We start from the raw sequence: 24,223 nt of genomic DNA, 5'->3' as shown, positions 1-24,223 counted from the left end.
CTGAACTCGAGATTTAAAGGAGAAAGGTAAACGCGCATCGAAGGAGATATGAAAGATCTAGTGCCAATATGAGGGAGTTTTGCAGAAACCTATATAAAAGAGCGGTTAAGAAATGCGACCAAAATTTTGCAGAAGCAAAAGACAAGTCGTGGAAGAAGTTCTGTGGAAATATGAAAACTAATCCTCTTACGCTTCCATATAAACTTTCAGCCAATAAAACCAAGAAAGCAGTTAATATTCCTAACATAACAACGTATCCCGGCATAACCGCGAAACCAGAAGAAGCAGCAGGAAAACCTAACGCCTACCACTTTTCATTCTTTCCTAGAACCATAGACGAGTGGAACACCTCACCATATGCAGTTGCTAACACGCCTTCTGTTGAAACTTTTGTAACAGCCGTGTCAACTGACCTACGATGCGGCAAGTACTTCTTCGCAACGGTTTTTCTTTGCCGTCGGCCTTTCTAAGTGTAGATCCTTTTTCTTTTTGTTGGTTGTGCGTATTCCCCCATTTCTGATTGTCAGTCACATGTTTTGTGTTTCTTTGCCGTTGTTAATTGCAGCGGGCTAATGCTTCAAGAACTATGTAGTCACTCCTGCTTTGGCTGCCAAGAGGCAGTTGGCGGAATAAAAATAAATAAATATAAAATACAGTTTGCATAGCCTTCACGAAACCTCAGATAACCCCCGACAAAGCTGATAAATGAAGTGTAGAAATGCATTAGACAGACCAGGATGAATCTGTTTTAGACATACATTTTTCAGAACCTGAAATTGATAGAATAGCACCAACCATTAAAACATTCTTATTTCCAGGACTAGATGGACTCCGAACACATTTCATTCAGGCTCCATACAGTAAACAGAATAATTTCTTTATTAACATATTATTATACGCTATCATCAAGAGCGCAACAAGCACGACTAAAATTTTTATTTCACCTGATGCACAACTACTACAAGATAGACGTATCAAAATACATATCTTTCTCGCAATCACGCCCCACGAGGCATGAACACGCACGCGCGATAACAGAATACTCATGCCATAATGACACGTTCGTGTGTTCGTACTTTCCCCTCGTGATCACAGAATGGAATCGCCTTGATCCCTCAATCATAACTGCAACCACATTATCTCAGTTCACGTCACGGATAGAATCCTTATCAATTAACTAATAATGCAGTTTCACTGACATACCCAACCGCCTCTAATTACTTCATTAGTTTGTTAATTAATCGTGAAGAAAGTCTTTTTTTCTGCTGCTGTGTTCCCATGTGCTCTAATTGAATTCCTTATGGCAATGCTCCACCCGAATCCTAGACATGTATTTTTCTTTTTCCTTGCTAATGTTTACCTTTTCTTTTATTTTGCTTGTTCCTTTCTGCTCACCTGTGTTTGATTAGTATTCACTTTTATTTTTTTGAATTCCAGAGTGCACTCCTCAAATTTTTATCATGATTGTCATTTTTGTTCGCCCACCTGCTATGGTCCCTGATGGGACTGACAGTACTGTAAATAAATAAATAAAATAAATAATACAGCACTGAGTGTGGGACACTTCCCCGTGACATGGAAATCATCGAAGCTAATTTTAATTTCTAACAGTAATGCAAGCAGTAAAATGTCACATGCATCTTCAGACCCATACGTCTCAATTCGATGTTTGGGAAAATACTGGAAAAACATCTTAATAACAGAACATATCATCTGGTAAAACACAATCTTCTACCAGACAGACAATACTGTCTCACGAACAGGACATCATCAACATGGTTTGCCGGGCTTAAGGTCCAAAAGCGACTCCAGCTATAAGGCACGCCGTAGTGAAGGGCTCCAGTAATTTCAACCACCTGGGGTTCTTTAATGTGCACTGGCATCGCACAGTACACGGGCCTCTAGAATTTCGCCTTCATCGCAATTCGCCCGCAGCGGCCACGATCGCACCCGCGCCTTTCTGGTCAGTAGCCGAGAACAGTAACCACTGAGCCACCGCGGCGGCGGAAACCAGCAGCAATGGCGCTAAACTATTTGAAACAGACCATTTCCAAAGAAATGGAAAGCTGTGGTGTGGCTTATTGGGGTTTAACGTCCCGAAGCAACTCAGGCTTTGAGGGACGCCGTAGTGAAGGGCTCGGGAAATTTCGACCACCTGGGGTTCTTTAACGTGCACTGACATCGCACAGCACACGGGCCTCTAGAATTTCGCCTTCATCGAAATTCAGCCGCCGCGGCCGGGACCGAACCCGTGTCTTTCGGATCAGCAGTCGAGCTCCGTAACCACTGAGCCACCGCGGCGGCGCAAAATGAAAACCCTGAAGAAGGTATTGGTTATATGTCTGAACATAACGAACACATCTAATCAAATTAATAGCGAGAACACAGTACCCCGTCTCAACAAGAAAAAGGCTCCAAGTTATATAAAGAACCTTATAGTAAATACGTTAAACAACAGAGACATAGTCTATGAAACAGATTCACACAGCGCTACGCAACGAGGACAAGAAGGAACAGGAAACATAGGACTTCTTGTCCTCGTTTCGTAGCGCTGTGTGAATCTATTTCTTAAAGCATGAACGAACTAGCCCACACCAGAATCCTTTTACATAGTCTATGACTTGCCAAATGTCGAACTAAATATCCTCTTCGCAAAGCATCCCCACAAGGATCTCCTCTAACTACATTATTGTAGAATCTTATAATTGCCGAACTTTTAACATCAAACACATCAGCGAACTATGAAATATAGGCGTTTGCGGACGACATAACAGTTGTACCAAGAGGATATTCAAGAGTTGAACTAGAAAAATACCAGAAAGAGGCCCCAGAAAATACCAAACTTGGCAATACAACAACAACATGAATTTAATCATGACAAATGTCAGTACTTATTAGTAGGAAAAAAGAACCTTGAAAAAAGAACCCTCCAATAAAGTTAAACTCCAGAAGTATTCAAAGTCAAAGACATAAGGATTCTGGGAGTAATTTTTGATGAGTCAAGGACCATCATTCGCCACCTTATAGGAGTATAATACTCGGCAATAATTATCTCTGATGTGTTCCTCATGTCCAGCGCTCTGCGAAGCTCATGTGCCGTTTACTTGACGACGACGGCGTTCACTGACTGCAGTTGATCTGGCGTGAACCTTAGTGACACATCGAGCTCGTACAGGAAAGGAATGTGCCCGACATGAAGGCAGAAAAGAGTGAATGGTGCAAGTAGAGTGCGGGTTTATGACACATTTTGATGAAACAAAAGACAGGCAAGCATTAAGGCTGATCCAGTACCACGTTCCTAATGCCCCGTGTAATTGCCATCCACGGCGATTACTCCTTGTAGGCGTCCTGGCACAGCGTGCTAACGAGCTGGCACCAACTCACTATCAGAGCGCATGCACTCCCATTCGTGGCTGAGGCGGGACCATAGCGCCTAGGCTGTTGTGGCGCCGAAACATGTCGAAGCGAGACACTTCATCAGAAGTCCCAAAAGTTTTCTATGATGTTTAAGTCCGCGCCGCTTGGCGGTCACTGCAACCGGTTCACGTCTCGAGAGTCTAAGAAGGACTCCACAATGTGAGCTGTGTGTACAGGGCTGCGGTCATGCTGCAGCCAGTACAGCCCGTCTGCGAATGGGCCGCCCAAAATGTAAGGCACACACATGACCTCTATGATGTCCCTGCATGCTGCCGCGTCGAAGCGCCCGTCAATGCGCACGAGGGGCCCAAGTCCATCCTTCGAGACGGCGCCCCAGACTGAGACGGTGCACCGGCCACTTCAAAGCACACTTTGCGTGTAACTCGGCAGATACCTGGTTGGAGGAAAGGAGGGAAGGTGGAAGCAGATGAGAATATTATTGAGCCAGCAGCTTGTAGGTCTGTATAACACGTACTGGCGGAGAACTTTTCTACGTGAAATTTGTCACAGGGAAGCAGCTAGAAAAGACATTTCACAGCTAGTTAAAAGTCATGTGTATGCATGGGAACATTGCAGCAATAAACCACTGTTAAGCTGTTATGGTCCAATATGTGTTGCAAGAAGTCAGGCAGGCAGTAACTATGAATCTGATGGAAGAACGCAAGATTTAAAATGTGGTTCACTGCATAAACACATTCGAAAAAAACTCAATATTTCGTGCCTTTTTAACGAATATAAAGGGCGGCTTTAAAAGTGTATACCAGAGAATATGTGGCTATTCTTGCCTACCTGCAACTGACCAGCCACCAGACGCGAAGCTCTTGGTCCCACTATGTGCTGAAAGTCGACTCGTCGGTGAAGACCACTTGAGACCAGTCGTCCACGGTCCACTGCTCCAGGGCCCGTGCAAACCCCAGCCTCTGTCGTCGCTGCTTGTCAGACAGATAGGGCTTCTGAGCCGCCACGCAGTTTTGAAGTCCGGTTTCCCTCAGTCTTCGCCTTATAGTGCACAAAGACACCTGAATCCCCAGCTCTTGTTGCCGTTCTCGGGCAGTGATGAAAGGATCGGCGAGTGCAGCAGCAACGATCAGCTGGTCTTGTTCCTCCTGTGTGGCTCTTCGACGACCGGAGCCCTCGGCGTCCGTTATTCTTCCGTTGTCTTCGCAGAACGCACAAATAGCGCGACTGACCGCGGATTTCCATCGGCCCGTGCGGCGGCATATTTCCCGCTGAGGCACTCCTTCGACAAAAAGACGCGCAATAAATCGTCTTTCCTCGGCAGGAACTGTCAGCGGCGTATTCGTAGATGCAGAAACGCATCAGAGGGACCCGCTTATTACCTCCCACTAACAATCCGCGGCCAATCACAAGGCTCCAGGTTTAGAACAACTGCTGAGGTCACTGTGTCGAAGGTTGGAAAGAAATGTCAGCACAAAAGCTCATGCGTAGCTGCTGATGCCGTATTAGTGACAGGTCCGTGCCGTTCGATGCCAGGACGCCTTCAAGTAATAATTGCAGTGGATGGGAATTTCACTGGACATTAGCAAAGTCGGACTGGGCTAGCAAAACATCCCCCCTCCCCCCCCTCTTCTTGGCCATCGCCTTTAGAAGGCTGCATGTCTACTTGTACATATTTTTGTTTCGCCGAAAGCGCCGTTTACATGCACATATTGCATGGCGCTCCACTTGCGCCATTGACCCTTTTCTGTTTGCGTCTCTGACACGCCTCTTTTCCGTACGGACTCGACTTCGATGTGTATGGCGCACTCCGGTTGACCCCACATTAAGTGCAATCAATGAATGCCGTCGACGTAAAGTTAACTGCGCATTAGTGTCGCTTAGTGCTGGACTCGCGTACACATCTGAGCGGATTATTTCCGAGTGTTAATTCACTTTCAAGGAATGTGTTTTTACTTCCTTGTAGCATCAATTAATCACACATTCCCTTGCTTTTTTGTTTAGTGTACCTGTATTTTTCGCGTAGGCCTTGGCATTCCCCCGTTGTTCACGTCCAGGAGCAGTTGTTTATCCTAGAATTCGGGGCTTTGTTCCTACTTAAGCGTGTGCGTGCTGGAAACAGAGGGCTACGCCTGTGAAGACCATGCACACGGATAAAAAAATTGCGAGGGCCATCTTACGTTATTACTCGGAAAACTTGCGCACTAAAACAAACGACTCGTCATTGCAAGCCTCTCCTCTTTCCCCAGAGTCGATCCTCCGCGAAAGCAGCAACTATCTGCTTCACCCATCGCAGCTGTTTGCGCAGACCTGGGTATCGATGTGGGTATCCCGCTCCAGTTTCTGGATCAACACTCTCAGAGAATTCTTATAAACTTCGAGTTATTGTTTTGTGCAGCCGATTTTTCTATTAAATTAATTATACGTCCCGGCTCCCGCCTTTTTCTTCTTTAACTCCCCTGCGAAAATAGGAAGAGTCAGCAACAACGAATATCAAGCAAACTAAACTAAAAGGAGGAGTTGCAGACGCCTTGCATATGATTGGTTTGTGCGCATGGCATTATCGAGTATTAGATTATAACGCAGTTATCAAAGGATAACAGTGCACGCAGCATATGGTAAAGAAGACTGGAGCGGGAGCTAGATCAACACTCTCAGAGAATTCTTATAAACTTCGAATTATTGTCTTGTGCAGCCGATTTCCCTATTAGGGCATGGAAGCACCGAAAGAATGGGAGGCTCACGCGCGCTCTTCTTCGTCATGCAGTTGCTCTTCTTTCCGGCTGCCGCCTGGGTGGACCATGGCCAAGTGCATCCTTTGAGCGCGCTCGCCATCAACGCCTGATTCAGGGGTATCCAGTATTGCCGCTCCACCAGGATGCGACTGGTCGACAACTTGCCGCCATGAACAGCTTCAACATTTCCGGCCTCATCACGTCCTGCCACAGTCTATCGCAGCCGCAGGATCATCGACAGTCCCAACTGTGCACCATATAAAAGCATGTGCTGCGCAGTCGCCGCTCGTAGGGCATGGAAGCACCGAAAGAATGGGAGGCTCACGCGCGCTCTTCTTCGTCATGCAGGTCAGTTACCAGTTCAAACTACCTTACCACTGCTTTAAGTCTGATGATGCCTTTATAGTCGTGCTTCCATGCCCTGGAGCCTTGTTTGAGCCTTTCTGTTCACTTTTATTGCTTTTGTGTGGGGACGTAGAGTGCAATCCGGGTCCTGATAAACAGGCTCTAGCAGAAATTCTTAATACACTCAAAGATGCATGCGAGCGCTCAATCAGGATGGAAACCGTGCAAAAATCGGTAGCCTAGACTGTGACTGAACTGAAAGACCAGCAGAGAATCGCTTTTCAAGCTATTTCCGACATAAAGACCCGGTTAGACGTTGTGGAAGGTCAACTTCAGTGCTTCAGCATTGGCAGGCCGATTTTAATGAGCTAAGCGATAAAGGTAACCGTCTTGAACTGGAAGCCTGCGCAATGCGCCACCGATTAGACGACGCAGAGGACCGTTATCGACGCGACAATCTGCTTTTTTACGGAATAAAAGACGATGAAAGTGAAGCGTACGCTTATTCTGAAGAGAAAGTTTTAGGGGTCATTGCCGATAAACTAAACCTCAGCTTAACAAGTGAAAGCATTTTACGTGCACACAGGATCGGTCGGTTTGTAGAAGGAAAAACAGGGCCGGTTATCGTCAAATTTGCTACCTATAAGCACAGAGAATCAGTTTTCGCAGAATGTACCATGTTAAAAGACACTGGCTTTGCTCTCAGTGAGGACTTACGCGTTGCCTCACGCAACATTCAAAAAAAGCCAAGAGAATACGGTAAAAGCCTGCATAAACCATATAAACTTGGGTATAAGAAACTGCATGTCAATGGAAAATGTTAGTTATAACGAAGTAGATGACATTGTTTTTGAAATCGCATCTTCGAATACTGCACCGATGACTGCTTCTGCATCACCTAGATTTCTTCATTCTGGACGCCAGCTACTGCCCGATAAGGATAAGAAATAGGAATGCGCGAGGAGAAGAGATGCCACATTATCGAAATCAGAATTTTGTGTTTGTTATACTAACATTCGCAGTATTTGTCGTAAGAAGGATGAATTATGCACCTTGATTAACGACCTCAAAGCAAACGTTATTGCATTAACTGAAACGTGGCTCAGCAGCAAAATATACAATTCTGAATTGTTTCATTGCGATAAAAAATATGTTGTCTGCCGCAGTGACCACACTCAAAGAACAGGTGGTGGTGTTTTGCTCGCAATTGACGAGCAGTTTAATTGTCACTGCATATCAATTGCGTGCTGCGTGAATTTAGGTTTCAAAAAAGTGATCATGGGCGTTTGCTATCGCTCCCCTTCTAGCGATATGTCATTCTGTGATAGCTTACATGACAGCCTGAATCGAATCACTGTTCGATATCCAAGCGCACAAATTCTACTTTTGGGGGACTTACACTATCCCAACATTATCTGGTCACACACGTTCCCTTTTTCTTACGCACCGAGCGCAGAAACTAACCAATTTATCACCATCTGCGCAGACTTTGGCTTGACACAAATCGTCACTTTACCCACACGTTACTCAAAATTCATCTTCTCTTCTAGATCTTGTATTAACGACTGCAGAAGATTTCACGTCACCTGTAATACATATATGTACCGTATTTTCCGGTGTATAAGACGCACCCCTGTATAAGACGCACATGCCATATACTCGTATGCAGGCTGTCATTGAAAAAGTTGGTATATAAGACGCACTGGTGTATAAGACGCACCCCAATTTAGCCAGTTAGGCTAGTGAGGCTTAATTAAACACGCTTGCGTGACCATCACGAAATTCACCGTACCGGTGAGAAATTCTTAAGCAAAGCTAAGTGATCGAAAAAGGCAACACTCACGCCATACCCGCCCACGTTTTAGAAAAAAGAAAGAACGAAAGAGCTCTACCATATGTCCATAACATTTTATTTCTACTTAAAACCTTCGAAGTCTTCATCTTCGAATAGCCTTAGTCGCTTTGGGACGTTAAACCCCATAAACCAAACCATAAACCAATCATCTTCGAATATTCTATCAAAACGTTCGCCCATTTCTGGAGGCAACGCGGCTGACACATTCTCTTCTCACTATACATACACGGAGCAAAGAAAGTTGCAAAGGGTGGCTAAGAAAGAACGCCGGCTTGTCTTGGCTTGTCCTGACAATGGTGAGAAGCGTGTTTGTCGCCATCTTTTGGCATTTCACATTACTTTTGCTTGGGGCCTCGGAAACGGTGCGTGTTTGTGATCCAGGAAGTTGTCATCACCGTCGTTTCATGATAAAGTTCACTTAAAAAAAGTGGCGCATGACGGTCCACGAATTGAAGTATTAACCGTGTTACAACCGCGTCATTGGTAGTGATATTTTTTCGGTGAAAAAAACTTGAACAAGAGCCTGAGTAATTTCTGAACTCGCAAAAACAGGAAAAATTAGCATATAAGACGCACCCTTGTATAGGACGCATCAGCAAAATTTTTGAAAATAAGCCGCGTCTTATACACTGGAAAATACGGTAATGATATAACTTATCACAAGGGCATCCTGGAAACAACTCAGCATTTATTCACGACGCAGTACAGATATATATACTGCCGCCAGTGACGTCATGCACTCAAATGACGGTCAATTCTTCCGCGATTGATAACGCGACCACGCGCTATAACACTTCCCTCCTTCTCACAACCAAAAAAGTTTATTTCGGGAAGTCCTCATGCTTGAAACGATCTGGAGGTTTTCGTGCACGAGAGCTTCGCCGAAGTGGTTGTTTTTCCGCTGTTGTGACTGGCGGAAGTGCCGTCTCGGCTGCTCGCGGAGACTTGAAACTCAGGTCTGCCGCAGGAACCGCCGATTCTATGTCAGGCGTTGCACCCGTCGCGTCTTGTACTGGCTCTGTGTTTGTCGGTGCAGTCACAAGCTCTTCCGGGACAGTCGAGGTTAACGGCACTTCCGCGGGGACGTCAGCGCATGGCGTTGGTCGTTGCTCCGGCAGCACTGGGCGCGCAGGACTCGAGATGGGATCTGCATGCCGAGGACGCAAGTGGTCGGCGTGCACAAAGCGAAGCTGGTTCCACACTTTCACCATGTAGGTCACCACACTCACCACTTGACACACGATGCCTTCTTCCCACGATACACGCTCACCACGCACTGATTTCACGAACACAGGGACCCCCACATCAAACACTCGCTCAGTCCCTCGCGTCACATCACGCTGTTCCTTCAAATGTGTCTGCTTATTTTGCATAAAATTGTGAAAGTCAGGTTTGAGTAGCGACAGCTTTGTGCGGGGACGGCGCTTCAAGAACAGCTCGGCGGGTGTGCGGCCAGTCACGCTGCTTGGAGTGTTGCGGTAGCTCATTAGGAAACTGTCAAGTCCCTCCTGGAGCGAACAGGGCACACTAGAAACCTCACATTCGAGCACCTGCTTAAGCAATTCTTTCTTTAGCGTTTGCACTGTGCGTTCCGCAGCGCCGTTTGACGCAGCATGGTAAGGAGGAGAACGGATGTGCTTGATTCCATTCCGAGACAAGAAATCGGCAAACTCCGAGGACATAAACTGAGGACCGTTATCGCTGACTAGGACGTCAGGCAAGCCGTACGCTGCAAAGATACTGCGGAGTTTGTCAATAGTTTTCGAGGTGGATGTTGAGGACATCGGGCACGCTTCGACCCACTTGGAAAATGCATCCACTAAGGCAAGAAACACGTGAGAGCCTTTGGAGGCAAAATCTACATGCACGCGGCCCCAACACTTTGCCGGATAGTTCCACGGCTGCAGTGGTACAGGCTGAGCGGCGGGTTGAACCGCCTGGCAGATTTTACACCTTGCTACGTGCTGCTCGATGGCCAGATCAATCCCAGGCTACCAAACGAAACTCCTAGCCAGCATCTTCATGCGACTGGCGCCTGGATGCTCCTCATGCAGCAAGTTCATCACTTTATCCCTCATTTCTTCCGGAATCACCACTCTAGCACTCCAGGTTACACAACCCTGTTCCAGTGAAAGTTCATCGCGACGCCTGTAATAGGCTCTAAGTTGTTCTGCATACTGCCTAGGCCAACCGTTCAGGGTGAACTCTTTTACACGAGACAAAGCCCAGTTTCGCCTTGTCGCTTTAGCAATGTCAGGGGCCGTTATCGGCAGGCATTGGAATACTGCGAGACACTCCCTTGGAACTTCCTCAGCTTTGACTGACAGTGGTAATCTGGAAAGTGCGTCGGCCACTTGTACATCTTTCCCCCGGCGGTACCGGAGGCGGTACTTGTATGCTGCCAGTATCATAGCCCATCGCTGCATTCGCGCTGCGGCTAACGTAGGCGTTGGCTTCTCCTGCCCTAAAATTCCTAGTAGTGGTTGGTGGTCTGTGTAGATCGTGAAAATCCTACCGTACAGATAGCGATGGAATCTTTTAAGCCCAAAGATCAAAGCTAATGCTCCGCGCTCGCACTGCGCGTACAGTCGCGGGTAAAAAAGATAAGCACACAGACGGAACACCAGAGCGCTGGAATGACAACGCGTGGCGCTGCGGGTGGCGAAGAGGCTGATAACGAGAGTGCCGGGCCGTTCCCATTCTACAGTATTAGGGGGGTTCAGCGGACTGCCACGGACAGCAGAATTGCTGGCTAAAAGCAGCGCTATCATCTATTGTTCTCACGAGTTGCTTTTGACAAACCATCGCGGACATAAAAAAAGAGTAATAAAAAGGAACCATCCTTGCTCATGATAACCGAGCCAAAATAAATGCTGCAAGCACAGTCACGCAGGGTCGGCACTTCTACGCTCGGGCGGTGCACGCTTGATAAAGCTTACATCCTGCCGTCCCCCCCTAGGCTGCAAACATTGAAACGGCCCGTTAGGCAGGTCTGCGTACCGCAGCGCTGGGTGGTGAGATATACGAATTCTAATCGCCAGTGATCTGTGCTAATATTTTCTGCACACGACTGTACTTTTGTTCGGCTGCTGTGAGCGTTCTGGACGCGAATGCTATCGGCCTTTCATCGCCGGCAGCCGTTTCATGGAAGACAACCGCCCCCAAGCCATACGCTGACGCGTCACAAAGCATCGCTATCGGCTTATCTACATCGTAGAACGTCAGTACCTGGCTGCTAGCGAGCAGCTCTTTAGTTGCGGTAAAAGCCTGACGGCATTCCTCTGTCCATGACCATTTTTGACCTTTCCTTAATAGCCGATACAGCGGCTCTGCGACGGTGGAACCATTCTTTAGGAATTTAGAATAGAAGTTCAGCATGCCTAAGTAAGCCCTTAGTTCTGTCACTGTGGTGGGTTCCGGTGCCTCCAAAATTGTCGTCTTTTTTGCGTCTGTGGGATAAATTCCTTCTGAGTTTACCGTGTGGCCCAAGTATGTCACGGCATTTTGAAAGAAACGGCACTGCGCTATTTTCAGCGTGATACCTTGCTCTTGCAACCTATCCAGGACACGTTCAAGGGTCTTTTGGCAGTCCGCCGTGTCGGACCCCGCCACGATTACATCATCAATGTAGCATCCGACGTTCGGAATGTCTTTCAAAACCACGTCCATCATGGATTGAAAAATCGCTGGTGCACTGGCCACACCATAGGGAAGGCGCTGAAACTCGAAAAGTCTCAAGCTGGTATTAATGGTCAAAAGTGGTCGTGACTCCGGTTTAAGAAGAACCTGCTGATACGCGGTAGATAGGTCAAGGACACAAAACACCTTGCCTCCCGCGATTTGCGAATACAGATCCTCTGGCCTGGGTAAGGGATAATGATCGGTTTTCATGACCGGGTTCACGGTCATTTTGTAATCGCCACACAATCTGAGGCTGCCGTCTTGTTTCGGAACAATAACTAACGGCGTTGCCCAGTCACTGTGCGCGACTTGGCCAAGAATTCCTTTTTCCACCATGCTGTTCAGCTGGTCTGTTACCTTCTCTCGAAGAGCGAAAGGAACGGGTCTCGCGCGGCAGAAAACTGGAGCGCAGCCAGTTCGCAACACTACCTGCGCTTCAAACTTCTGTATGGTAGCTAGGGCGTCGGTAAAAACGGAAGGATACTTCTTCTCCAGTGCTCGCACCCTATCTTCAGACGTAATTAGACCAATTTCAGGCCAGTCGAGCTTTAGGTATTCCAACCAATTTTGTCCCAGGAGCGCTGGAAGTCTCCTTCCGTTGTTCTTGACAATTATCAATGGTAAAGTGGCTCTTTGGTTCTTGTACCGAACAGATACCTCACACTGCCCCTTAAGACGCATTTGTTCTCCAGTGTACGTGCGGAGAGACATTTTAGAGGGTTGGCACTTTACATGCGGAAAAAGAGACTCGTATACACTCTCAGGGATAATTGTGACAGCCGCCCCGGTGTCAATCTGCATGCTTAAGTCTTTCCCTTCAACTTGCACATTCACTTCGTAACCTAAATGGTTGGAGTTTATGAAATGATAGACTTCCTGCTCATCGTCTTCATCAGAACACTCTAGGGCATTCGTTCTCCGGTAACGACTTTCCCCGTTCGGACACATTTTTTTCAGATGTCCTTCTCTTGAGCATTTCCGGCAAACAAAGTTTTTGTACCAACACGAGTCAGACGAATGTCCTTTGCCACACCTTCCGCATTTCTCTCTCTTCTGCCCTTGGCCGCGTTTCTCTTCTTTAGACCTCCATAGTGAACGTCTGCTGACCACGTTTAGCGACGCCTCTTGGCTTCTCGCTTCCATTAGCGCTGTGTTCCGTTCCGTTAGTTCTCTATCGAGTGCGACCTTGCAGGCGCCTTCAAACGTCAGGTTTTCCACGGCGAATAAGGCACGCTGACTCTCTTCATTTCGTATGCCTGCAACTAGCCGGTCGAGCAGGGCATCTTGCAAAAAATCGCCGTATTCGCACTTCCTCGCCAAATGCTTCAACTCGACTCTGAAGTCTTCCACGCCTTCATGCTCATTCTGAACACGCTGGTTAAATTTACAGCGCTCCGCTATCACTGAGCTCTTGGGGCTGTAATGGTCTTTCAACAACTTGGAAGCCTCGGCGCAAGGCTTCTCGCTTTGCGACGCCGGCACAACCAAGCTCTTCAAGACTTCGTACGCTTCCGGGCCGATTACTGTCAAAAATACTGCTCACTTCTTTTCGTCGCTTATGTCGTTCGCCAATATGAACTGCTCAAATCTTTCGAGGTATGATTCAATGTTCTGTGTTTTGGGGTCGAACTCTGCTATCCTTCCTACGCGTGACATTCCGTAGCCGAAAAGAAAACACAGTACTCATCAGCTCGGTTCCTTCCTTTGCGTGTGGAGAGAGAAGTTTATTTTTTTCTAAAGGAACAAAAATACGAAGCAAAACAGTTGAACTGAAGTCTGATCTTTCAAGCACATGCGCAGTGACGCAGCACTGAGCATGTCAGTATGGCAGTAAGAAAGCGGACACTCGACCGCCGCGCAGGACGATAAAGTATGTCGACCATTTGCGCAAGAACTCAGCCTCGCTCATTGACAGGGCGTCCACGCATGCTTGTTCAAAGAGGCGCGTGCGGAAGCGCTGCAACATTGGAAACATTGCTCTTTGCGGACGCCCATTTAAGGAAGCCGCTCCACGCTGACGCCACAAAACGAACATGCCGACACACAGGAGCATATTTTGAAACACTTCGGGAGAACTAGTGCGCGCTTCCAGGCGGGTTAAAAACATGCGTGACACTAATATTCAAAAGGTGCGCGCAACTACACACTCAAACATTGCGTGCTGCAAAGTTTCAAGGAGACCGCACTGCGGGCATCGGGCGGAGGGCGCCACGCCCCACGCCGCAAGGCGATCTCTTGTGGGCAGGACCCGCCAGCCTCGCAGCCAGCCGAAGTCCCTGACATCTGCAGGAAGCGCAGCTGAGGTCAGTTGGCGCCAGCGTGCCCGTCTCGTTTTCTGGAGTTGTTCGCGGGTCAGCGCAGCGACCGTTAGTGCTTCACACATCCTGGAGGGCGGGATTTCATCAACATCCAGATCGGGCACGCTGGCAGTCAACGACATGCGTAATGCGTAATGGACAACACAGCGCTGAACTAGCAACTGACATTTATTTGGCACGCTGCGCGTATACATTCAGGCACCAAAATAGAAAACAACGCATAGAGCAATTCATGCACCAGGATCCCTGCAAGCAAACACAAACTAAGAAGTGCGATTCAGGAAGCGAAGTTCTTTTTGTGATAAAGACACTGATGCAGCACTTACACATGTATCACCATACTTCTTGATATTCGAAGGCTCGATAATTTCCCGGCAAAGCTGGTCTTTGTTCCTAGCAACAACTCGGCAAAAATTAAACTGTGGGGTGCAATCACATTCACGGCAATGCATGCTAAGGTTACGAGACTCTTTGTTATCTACATGGTTGCGGTGCTGCCTGAGCCTATCATTAGAGTAGTCCGCTTTGGTCGGCGCTTCTCCGTCCTGTTTCAGTGGTCGTTTGACGCTGCCACACGTCGATAATCCCAGGCGTCGGTCAATGGTCAGGAACGATGTCCCGGAGTACGTACTTCGCTAACGGCTTCGAGTGCCAAACGAAAGCTGCTCTTGCCGTTCGTTTCCGTGCCTGCACTGCCGACCAGGCGCCTGTTGCTGCATGCCTACGCGGGACGTAGACACCCTCGTCGCCAAATGATATAACTTATCACATGGGCATCCTGGAAACAACTCAGCATTTATTCACTACGCAGTACAGATATATATACTGCCGCCAGTGACGTCATGCACTCAAATGACGGTCAATGCTTCCGCGACTGATAACGCGACCACGCGCTATAACAGCTATCGCTTCCCTTCTAGCGATATGTCATTCTGTGATAGCTTACATGACAGCCTAAATCGAATCACTGTTCGATATCCCAGCGCACAAATTCTACTTTTGGGGGACTTCAACTATCCCAACATTATCTGGTCACACACGTTCCCTTTTTCTTACGCACCGAGCGCAGAAACTAACCAATTTATCACCATCTGCGCAGACTTTGGCTTGACACAAATCGTCACTTTACCCACACATGTTACTCAAAATTCATCTTCTCTTCTAGATCTTGTATTAACGACTGCAGAAGACTGCACGTCACCTGTAATACATATGCCTAGCCTGAGCGACCACGATGTATTACATTTCACGTTAACTCATGAACACGCACCTTCATCAAACCGCTCCAAAAATATTAGAGACTACAACAAGGCTAATTTTTTTGCTATTAATGACGAACTGAGCTCTTTTCTAGACATATTCTTACCTAATTACCTCGAGCGCTCGGTGGAAACTAACTGGTGCATGCTCCGAAATAAGGTATCTGAATTGATTAAGCGACATATTCCTCTTCGGCGCGTCTACTCGAATAACCAAGCTCCATGGTATAATCGATATTTAAACCGCCGTTCTAACAAAAAGAAAATACTTTTTCGAACTGCTAGGTATTCATTAAAACCTGAGCGATGGACTGCATATAAATCAGCTGCCTTAGCCTATTCCCGTGCACTAAAGGCTACTAAATTTTCTTTTTTTAATGTAACCCTCCCGAACATCTTAAAGTCTAATCCTAAACGCTTCTGGAGCATAATAAAACCTAGCACTAACGACAAAGTGTCATTACTTTCAGCAACTGGAAATCCCATTTCGGACCATCTTTGTGCCACTTCACTAAATGACTCTTTTGTCCAGTCATTTTCTTCCTCATCCGTTGATCGCCACCATCCCAAACTCCAATCGTGTAACTACTACTGTATGGATCCAATTGTGTTTGACGCTCATGGCATTATACCACTCATTAATAATTTAAAACAAACATCTTCTAGCGGAATCGATGGCATTAATAGCAAATTTCTTCGGAATACTGTTGAATATACCTCTATCATTTTGGAAAGCATATTCTCACAGTCGTACCATGATGGCGTACTACCCGAGGACTGGAAAACTGCCAAGGTCATACCTGTACATAAAGCCGGAGACAAACAGAACCCGTCTAACTATCGACCCATCTCTCTCACATCAATACCGTGCAAAATAATGGAACATATAATTTTCACTCACTTTGTTAATTTTCTTGAAGATAATAGCTTCTTTTCTCTGACTCAGCATGGCTTTCGGAAAGGTTTCTCGTGTGAAACTCAATTACTTTCCTTTACTAATGATCTGCACTTCTATTTAGACTCCGCGTTTTCCACAGACTGCATATTTCTCGACTTCGCTAAGGCATTCGATAAAGTTAACCATTCACTACTTCTATATAAACTCAGCATTCTAAATATTTACCCTTCTGTCCTGAACTGTCTAAATATGGACCCTTCTGTTTTTTCTCGCCTTCAGTTCGTGCATGCTAATGACACTAATTCTTCTACCGTGCCAGTTCGTTCTGGGGTTCCTCAAGGATCTGTCCTTGGCCCTTCACTGTTCCTGATTTATATTAATGATCTGCCTGCTACTGTTAACTCTAGGATTTGTTTGTTTGCCGACGACTGCGTGATTTACCGTAAAATAACTAACGATTCCGATATTCGCTCTCTCCAGGTCGATCTTAATAACATACTAGGCTGGTGTCGTAATTGGAAAATGGAACTAAATATTTAAAAAAATGCAAATCTAAGAGAGTTCCACGTTCAAATACTACTTGCCCTCCTTATTTTCTTCACAGTCATCCCCTTGAAAGTGTAAGATCGTACCGGTATCTTGGCATACATATAACTCACACCCTGTCCTCGAAACTTCATATAGAACATATAGCATCTAAAGCAAACAAAACGCTAGGTTATCTTCGAAGAAATTTTACACTTGCTCCATCTTCGTTAAAATCATTATTATACACGACCTACGTACGACCGCAAATGGAATACGCTTCATCCATATGGGATGCTGGACAGGTCTCACTGACACAGGTTCTGGAAACTGTCCAGAATCGTGCAACTAGATTCATTTTAGGCAATTACCATCGTACATCTAGCGTCACCCAAATGAAAAGGTCTTTAAACCTCCTGCCCCTAGCTATCCGCCGTAAGCACTTCCGCATCTGCCTATTCCATAAGATTTTCTACTCCAATTTTCAACTTCGCTCTCGATGGATTCAACCGACACCGTTCATTTCTCACCGTCGTGATCATTAACACAAGGTCACAGTGCCTCATTGTAACACAGTGACATGTGCGCAATCATATTTTCCGCTAACCTCTAAAGAATGGAATTCCCTACCCGCATCATTAACTAGCATAACTGATTCAACTCAATTTAGAAGAATACTTACCATTCTGATTACATAGTGATCGCTTTTGTATTTTATTGTAGTGTTGTGTTCTCCACCTACTAGTATTGTTCTTAAACTATTTTATTAATCTGTTCCGAGTTAATTTTGCTCACTTCTTTTTATCTTGCCTCAGTTGTTCTATAGTTTTGTATGAATTGTGCTTTGTTTATTTTTTTTGTTATCAAATGCCCTTCCCCTCAGAAATGTACTTTGTACCCTGAGGGTATCACAACTAAATAAATAAATAAATTAATTAATTATACGTCCCGCCTCCCGCCTTTTTCTTCTTTAACTCCCCTGCGAAAATAGGAAGAGTCAGCAACAACGAATATCAAGGAAACTAAACTAAAAGGAGGAGTTGCAGACGCCTTGCATATGGTTGGTTTGTGCGTATGGCATTATCGAGTATTAGTTTATAACGCAGTTGTCAAAGGATAACAGTGCACACAACATATGGTAAATAAGACTGGAGCTTTTTCTGCCATTTATCGGTACGTTGTCTGGATTTCCTATTGTGCGGTGGAATCTTGGTGATTCTAGCTTGTGGTTTGCTCAAAATGGCACCTCAGTGTCATCAATACCACGCTTATTTCAGTGGGAGAATACTTGCAGGAATTAGAATGCACAAGCATAACTGCAGCTGATTTCAAATTTCGCACCACACCTCGCCTGTGGGGCCTGCTTCGGCTAGTGAAGCACAACAGTGCAGTGGCTTGCCTCTGGCCAAACCAACGTTTTTAGATCCCTTTCAGTTTGAAAGCTGCGGTGCGCGGATTGTCGCCTTTCCGTTTCCTTCCGTGCGGTGGCGCTCGCCACGCTGTTTGCCCGACCAGCGTGGCCCTTCGCGTCTACGCCATGGTCACCGCCGCCTGATTTGGAGCAGCCAGCAGATATCAGCATGGAAGATATCAGCTGTCCTGTGCCAGTTGTTGGCAGTGACGCTTATCTTACAGTATAAAAAAGCTTCAAGCAAGGGTGCTTAAAGCATCCCACCAAAAAGATGCTAGAGTTTACCAACATTGTAAACAAAGCAATCCCGATTTCTTTGAAGGAAGGTCCCGTTTTTGAAAGGGACGTTTTTTGGGAGCTGCTAGACGAGCTTGAATTGCAAAACCTTGTTCGGCTTGGATGTGCAGAGCATATGGCCACTTTTACATGCCAAGTGCTGCATTTTGTCATAGTGACACGCATCCACTTCTAGGCGAGAGACGTGAACCGTCGGCTAGAGAACAGAGAAATATTGTCATTGCAAATAAAAAAGCTCGCCTTCAAGTAGCCATTCCCTCCGTGCTTCCGACTTAGTGTGTCTGCATTTAATGCTTGTCTGTGTTCAATCAAAATCAAAAAAATCAAAAATTTATTTTCAACATTACAATGTTGATGGCTTCCGTGACAAAAAGCTGTGAGGACAGCTTGACTAGGTCAGGGAACCATTTTGGCAGCAGCGACTTCATATACACTTCAATAATTCAAATACAAATGAAATGTGCAACAGAATACATACATTGTCTTACTGAGTACAATAGTTAAAATGCAAGTGAATATTGTAATGGAATACACGGACTTCATTCATCAACTTAACTACGCCACAAAAGAACAATGTGCCCTACAATAAAACTACGCAACAAACGAATAAAAATTAGTACCATAAAGCGTTTTACCCATGAGATCCCGATGAGAAGGCAAACACACACACACTCACTCTGTATGCCCAATTTCACAACTACCACTCAAAATCATATAACAGTCTTAGAAAAATTGCCCAGAAACAAACATGCTGCGCAATGCGGTGCGCGTTAGGGCAATGGAACCAGAAAATTGTGTTTTAATCTTGTTTAATAGAAATGGTACGTTGTACGTTAATGTTTGCAGAAGATAATTAGTGCGTGGCCGCGGTACATACCATTCCTCAGACGCTCTGGTTCGATATGTGCGAGTTTGCAAAGTAAGAGTACACAGCTCCTTCAGGAACTGCTGGTAAGATACACTTGAGAAGTACAGCAGGTATAGTAGACGGTAATCGTAAATCTGTTGTATACTGACCAACTTGAACTGAGTAAAGAGGTCATGAGTGTGGTGAAAGTATGAAACATTAGCAATGCAACGAACAGCTTTCTTTTCGAGCCTATGTAGTATAGTTATGTTTTTTTTAGTAGTCGTGGCCCAAATTAACGTGCAGTAGTTAATGTGGGACCGAAAGACGGAGTGAAAAACTTGAAGTTTAATGTTAGTTGGAAAAATATCTCGAGATCGACGTATTAAGCCAACAGCGGAAGAGAGTTTTTTCACCAGTTGCTGTATATGCGCATCCCAAGTCATACGGTGCGATAGTACCACTCCTAAAACCTTGTGCTCTTTGACTATATCGATTGTAGAGCTGCCCAAGCGGAGCCCGCCAATCAAACTTACTGGTTTGTTTTTTGAAGCAAACAGAATGGCTTTTGATTTTTTAGGATTTATTCTTAAACAGTTTTTGCTCGACCAATCAAGCAATTTGCAGAGAGTTTCATTAGCGGTATGCAGTAGGTGAAAACTATTATCTGATGTGAAAAACAAGCTGGTATCATCAGCGTACAAAACAAACTTGACATGCTTATCAATACGAACCACATCGTTCACATAGATATTAAACAAAAACGGTCCCAAAACGCTGCCTTGAGGGACGCCGCATGGTATTTCTTTAAAGGACGACAGACTGCCATCGATAACTACAGACTGCATGCGTGTTGCAAGGTATGACTTTAAGAGTGAATGGGGTATGCCCCGAATGCCATAGTGATACAGTTTATTAAGGAGAACAGTATGGTTGAGGCAGTCGAAAGCTTTGCTATAATCTACAAACACCCCAAGCGTTAGTTTATTTGCATCCATGTTTTTGAGTATCAATTCCTTTTGAATCAAAAGGGCAGACTCGGTAGAGCACCCTTTTCTGAACCCATGCTGACATTCAGAAAGAAGTTTATGCTTGGTAAAAAAGGGGTCGAGACGAGACAGAATAACTTTTTCAAGACCTTTTGAAAACACTGGGAGAACTGACACTGGTCGGTAGTTGGCAGCATCATTTTTGTCGCCACCTTTATATATAACTGAAACTTTTGCGCGTTTCATGTTTAGTGGAAAAAAACCCGTCTCCAAAGCAAGGTTATAAATGTGTACGAGGGCTGGACAGATGACGTCGAGGACGTATTTGACCGGTCGGACCTGGATATTATCTATGTCAAGGCTTTTACTGTTCTTTAGTGACGTAAATATGTTGTAAACCTCAGCTGTATTAGTTGGCACCATAAAAACAGTGTTCAAGAGGTTGTCGTGAAATTAATTGAAATGAAATTAACATTCTAAAAATGAAAGTGCAGTACGCTGCTACTGTCTGTGCTATCATTGCAAATAAAAAGCTCTTCTATAGTTATTCCCTCCCTGCATCCAGCTAAGTGTGTCTGCATTTATACTTGTGTTCTCTGAAGTTGGAATTCTAAAGAACGTGAAAAATGCTGCTCGCATGTGCGGTGCTTCGTTGATAATATAGCCCGGAATTTCGTGACTGATCTAGAAGCGGAACATCGCTAGTTTTATCCTTTCATTAATGTTTCGTGCATTCTCCCGAAGAAATATTGATAGCTCTACTCCAACATACGCATATCATCAGCGCTAAACGTCGCAAACGTGATGCGATAAAGCGCAATGCAAACGATTGGTTTTTTGCGAACTGGCATCAGCCTGCTCTTTATCTCACCCTTACTAGCCAGGTGAAACATTTCTTTAACCATGAGGCTGAAGTTTCAACGTGACAGCTCCAAAAGTACAGCAAATTTGAGTTCGACGTGTTCGCTCCCAATGTTATCGCGGATGAGAACAGGCTGTCACAGCAACTGCCAAGCGCGAGCGCTCCGGCGCCTCCGGGCCGACAGCGACAGCAGCGCCGCGTGGTGAGTGGAAGCGGACGGGGGCCGCTTTCTCGGGCGCGGCGCGGAGGAGCTTGCAAACTGAAAGGGATCTAAAAACGTTGGGCCAAACAGCAAGCATGTGTGCGCCAGTAACTGTGGCAACCAGTCATACTGAGCGCTATAAGTGCACTATTATCAATGTGCTGGTGGTGCTGCATACATGCACAGCTTGCCATTATCTGCCCTGCTCATCTGCTATCAGCACACGCTGCTTATCACCAGCCCTGTTCCAGCTGTGCATGTGTCACACACGCTGCCTTTTCACCTACATTGCAAAGTCGGGCAATCATGGTAGCGTTCGTTGCTCTTTCTTTCCTCAATACTTGCTGCAGCGCTGCTCTCGTTGAAAGCCATGGGGAAATGTCTGACGAGATGCACCGATGTGTTGCTGGCAGTGGCAGGTCCCTTACTACCACTTGCTCTTATTGATGAGAGGCCGTGCACTGTCAACAGCAAATTGCGGGATCACCAGCGCGTGGCGGAGCGACGCAAAATTCAGGAGGGCACTTTGTCGACCTAAACTGCGATGAGGCGAAAGCCTTAAGCGCGATGTTGCTGCTCGTGTCACTGATGTGTGGTTAAGATGTTAAGCTTCGCCTCCAAGAGCGGAACGCGACAGCGTCTTGCAACGCTTCCACGGAGTCCATGCATAGAACGCCATCGCCCGTTCGATTCTACGCCTTGCTCGTCGGTAAATTTGTTTTTGAGGAAAGGAAATGTATCTGTCTCTCATATCTCGGTGGACACCTAAACGTCGCCGTAACGGGAAGGGAGGAAGATGGGAGTGAACGAAGACATCGTATTCACTAGACGCGCCTTTGTTGATTCCAAACCGTCGAGCTGGCATGGCGTAGTGGTAGCCTGCTCGTCTCACACTCCGGAGACGTGGGCTCGATTCCCGAGCACGGCCAATTTTCGACTCGGTTTTATTCATCTATCTGGTCATACTAGAAAGGTTAAGTAGGCGAAATGGTTAATTAAGCAATCATCTAAACTTAGTCCCACTTACTTGGAGCATCACTATGTAATCCCTTTAAGTGGTTGCATTCGTTACTAGCGAAAGTACAATTGGCCGCGTTTGAAATTCGCGCACTGTGACGTCACGACTGTTTTGACCAACTGAAAAGCGTGACATTTCTGTCCACAACTGCTGCTTACAACGATGAGGCATTAAAGGCTTCCGCCTTAAAACTGCAATCCAGTGCCATCTGCCGCCTCCAAGCTCCCTTCCCTCCAGTCGAGGGCCACGGAAATTGCATTTGAGGCACCGTTTGCGCATGCTTATCCTTTTTCGCTATCGAGCATGCCTTGACGCTTCCTTCCCCGTGACGCGCTTATCAGACTCACGGAAGCCTCTGAGGCGCTGTGTGACGTTCGCAGCCAGTCCTACTTAGGCTCGCGCGAGGGATCGGACTACTGTTCACCATCGCAGCAGCCGAAACAGACGCGCAACGATGGTGACACAACGATTCATTGCCAGCAGCGAGTGGCAAAAGCGGATCCTAGCGAAGAACGCGATGAGACATGCCTGATAACAAAGAAAGGACAGGCATGCACAAATAATGGTTAACGCGGAAGTGCTGCTAGCCTCGACATCGGTAGTAATCACGGCAGATGGCGCTGGATTGCACTTTTGCGTTGCTCCGCCATGGGCTAGAGATCCCGCAGACTTTTACTGCTGACAGTAGACGCGAAAATGCCAGACCTGTGCAGATATGTCTGCAGTGAGGTTATCAGCACAGTGTGTCCATCACCTTCCGTTACTGATCAGGCTTGCTTTCGTACGAACTTTATAATTCCAAGAATTGTAATTCCCTGTCAGGTTTCAGTTGTCTAGATTCAACTGTAGATTTTTTCACGAAATCAGTTATGTCGTATCTACTTTGCATTTGCAGGCATTCAAAACAGCGTAGGGCTTCAACCAGAAGGTTCTTGATTGTGTGAAGTTAAAGGTCACTCAACTAGATGACACGAAAAGGCATGGCGGCTCAGTAGTGGATGAAATCAAACCTTCGACTCATCTGGACTTCAAGTCATCAAAGGAAATTGAAGGCTTCATCGATTTAGGGCCATTTACTGAAGAGAAGGAGAGATACACAAAGGCTGACCATGGCCTGGTTGTTATGTTTAAACCATCTCTGGGAAAATGGACCCAGGCTATAGGTATCCATCCCCCACCAGATGCGTGATGCTTTTTATTAAGTTTTTTTGCTCTTGTCTTCTACAGGAGTCTTTGCATCAAAAGGGAATGTCAAGGCTGCACTGTTAACTAAGGTCATTTTGGAGGCCACAATACTTTGCGAGAAAGCTGTCCTCCGCGCAGATTACATCTGCTGTGATGGAGCAGCATGGAACCGTGCAGTGTGGCACAACATCGGCATTCATGGAAGCTCCAGAGGTGTCAGGTGCAAGGTGATTCACCCTTGTGACAAACGGAGGTTTCTCTACTTCCTGTCAGATTCTCCGCATCTCGCTAAGTGTGTGCGGAATATGATTACGAAACGTGGATTCAACACACACATAGGCAGGGTATGGTTGAAAAGTTTTTGTCCTGTATTTCGGCAGTTCGGTGGTTTAAAATTGGCCTAATAAATGCTTCATGTTGC

General features: G+C 46.1%; 1 protein-coding gene across 1 annotated transcript in view; it reads left to right on the top strand.

Moving 5' to 3' along the window:
- The window catches only part of LOC149356120 (uncharacterized), a 57,113-nt gene that overhangs the window by 32,078 nt on the left and 812 nt on the right, over positions 1-24,223 (top strand). The window contains exons 2-4 of the mRNA XM_089576259.1: positions 23,564-23,780; positions 23,845-24,015; positions 24,076-24,146. Of these exons, the coding sequence (XP_089432385.1) occupies positions 23,564-23,780; positions 23,845-24,015; positions 24,076-24,146 (459 nt within the window). The remainder of the gene's footprint in view (positions 1-23,563; positions 23,781-23,844; positions 24,016-24,075; positions 24,147-24,223) is intronic.

Source organism: Amblyomma mixtum, chromosome 3 (assembly GCF_055824585.1).
Source record: "Amblyomma mixtum isolate Tamu chromosome 3, ASM5582458v1, whole genome shotgun sequence".
Classification (NCBI taxonomy): domain Eukaryota; kingdom Metazoa; phylum Arthropoda; class Arachnida; order Ixodida; family Ixodidae; genus Amblyomma; species Amblyomma mixtum.
This window is presented reverse-complemented; position numbering and strand designations above follow the sequence as displayed.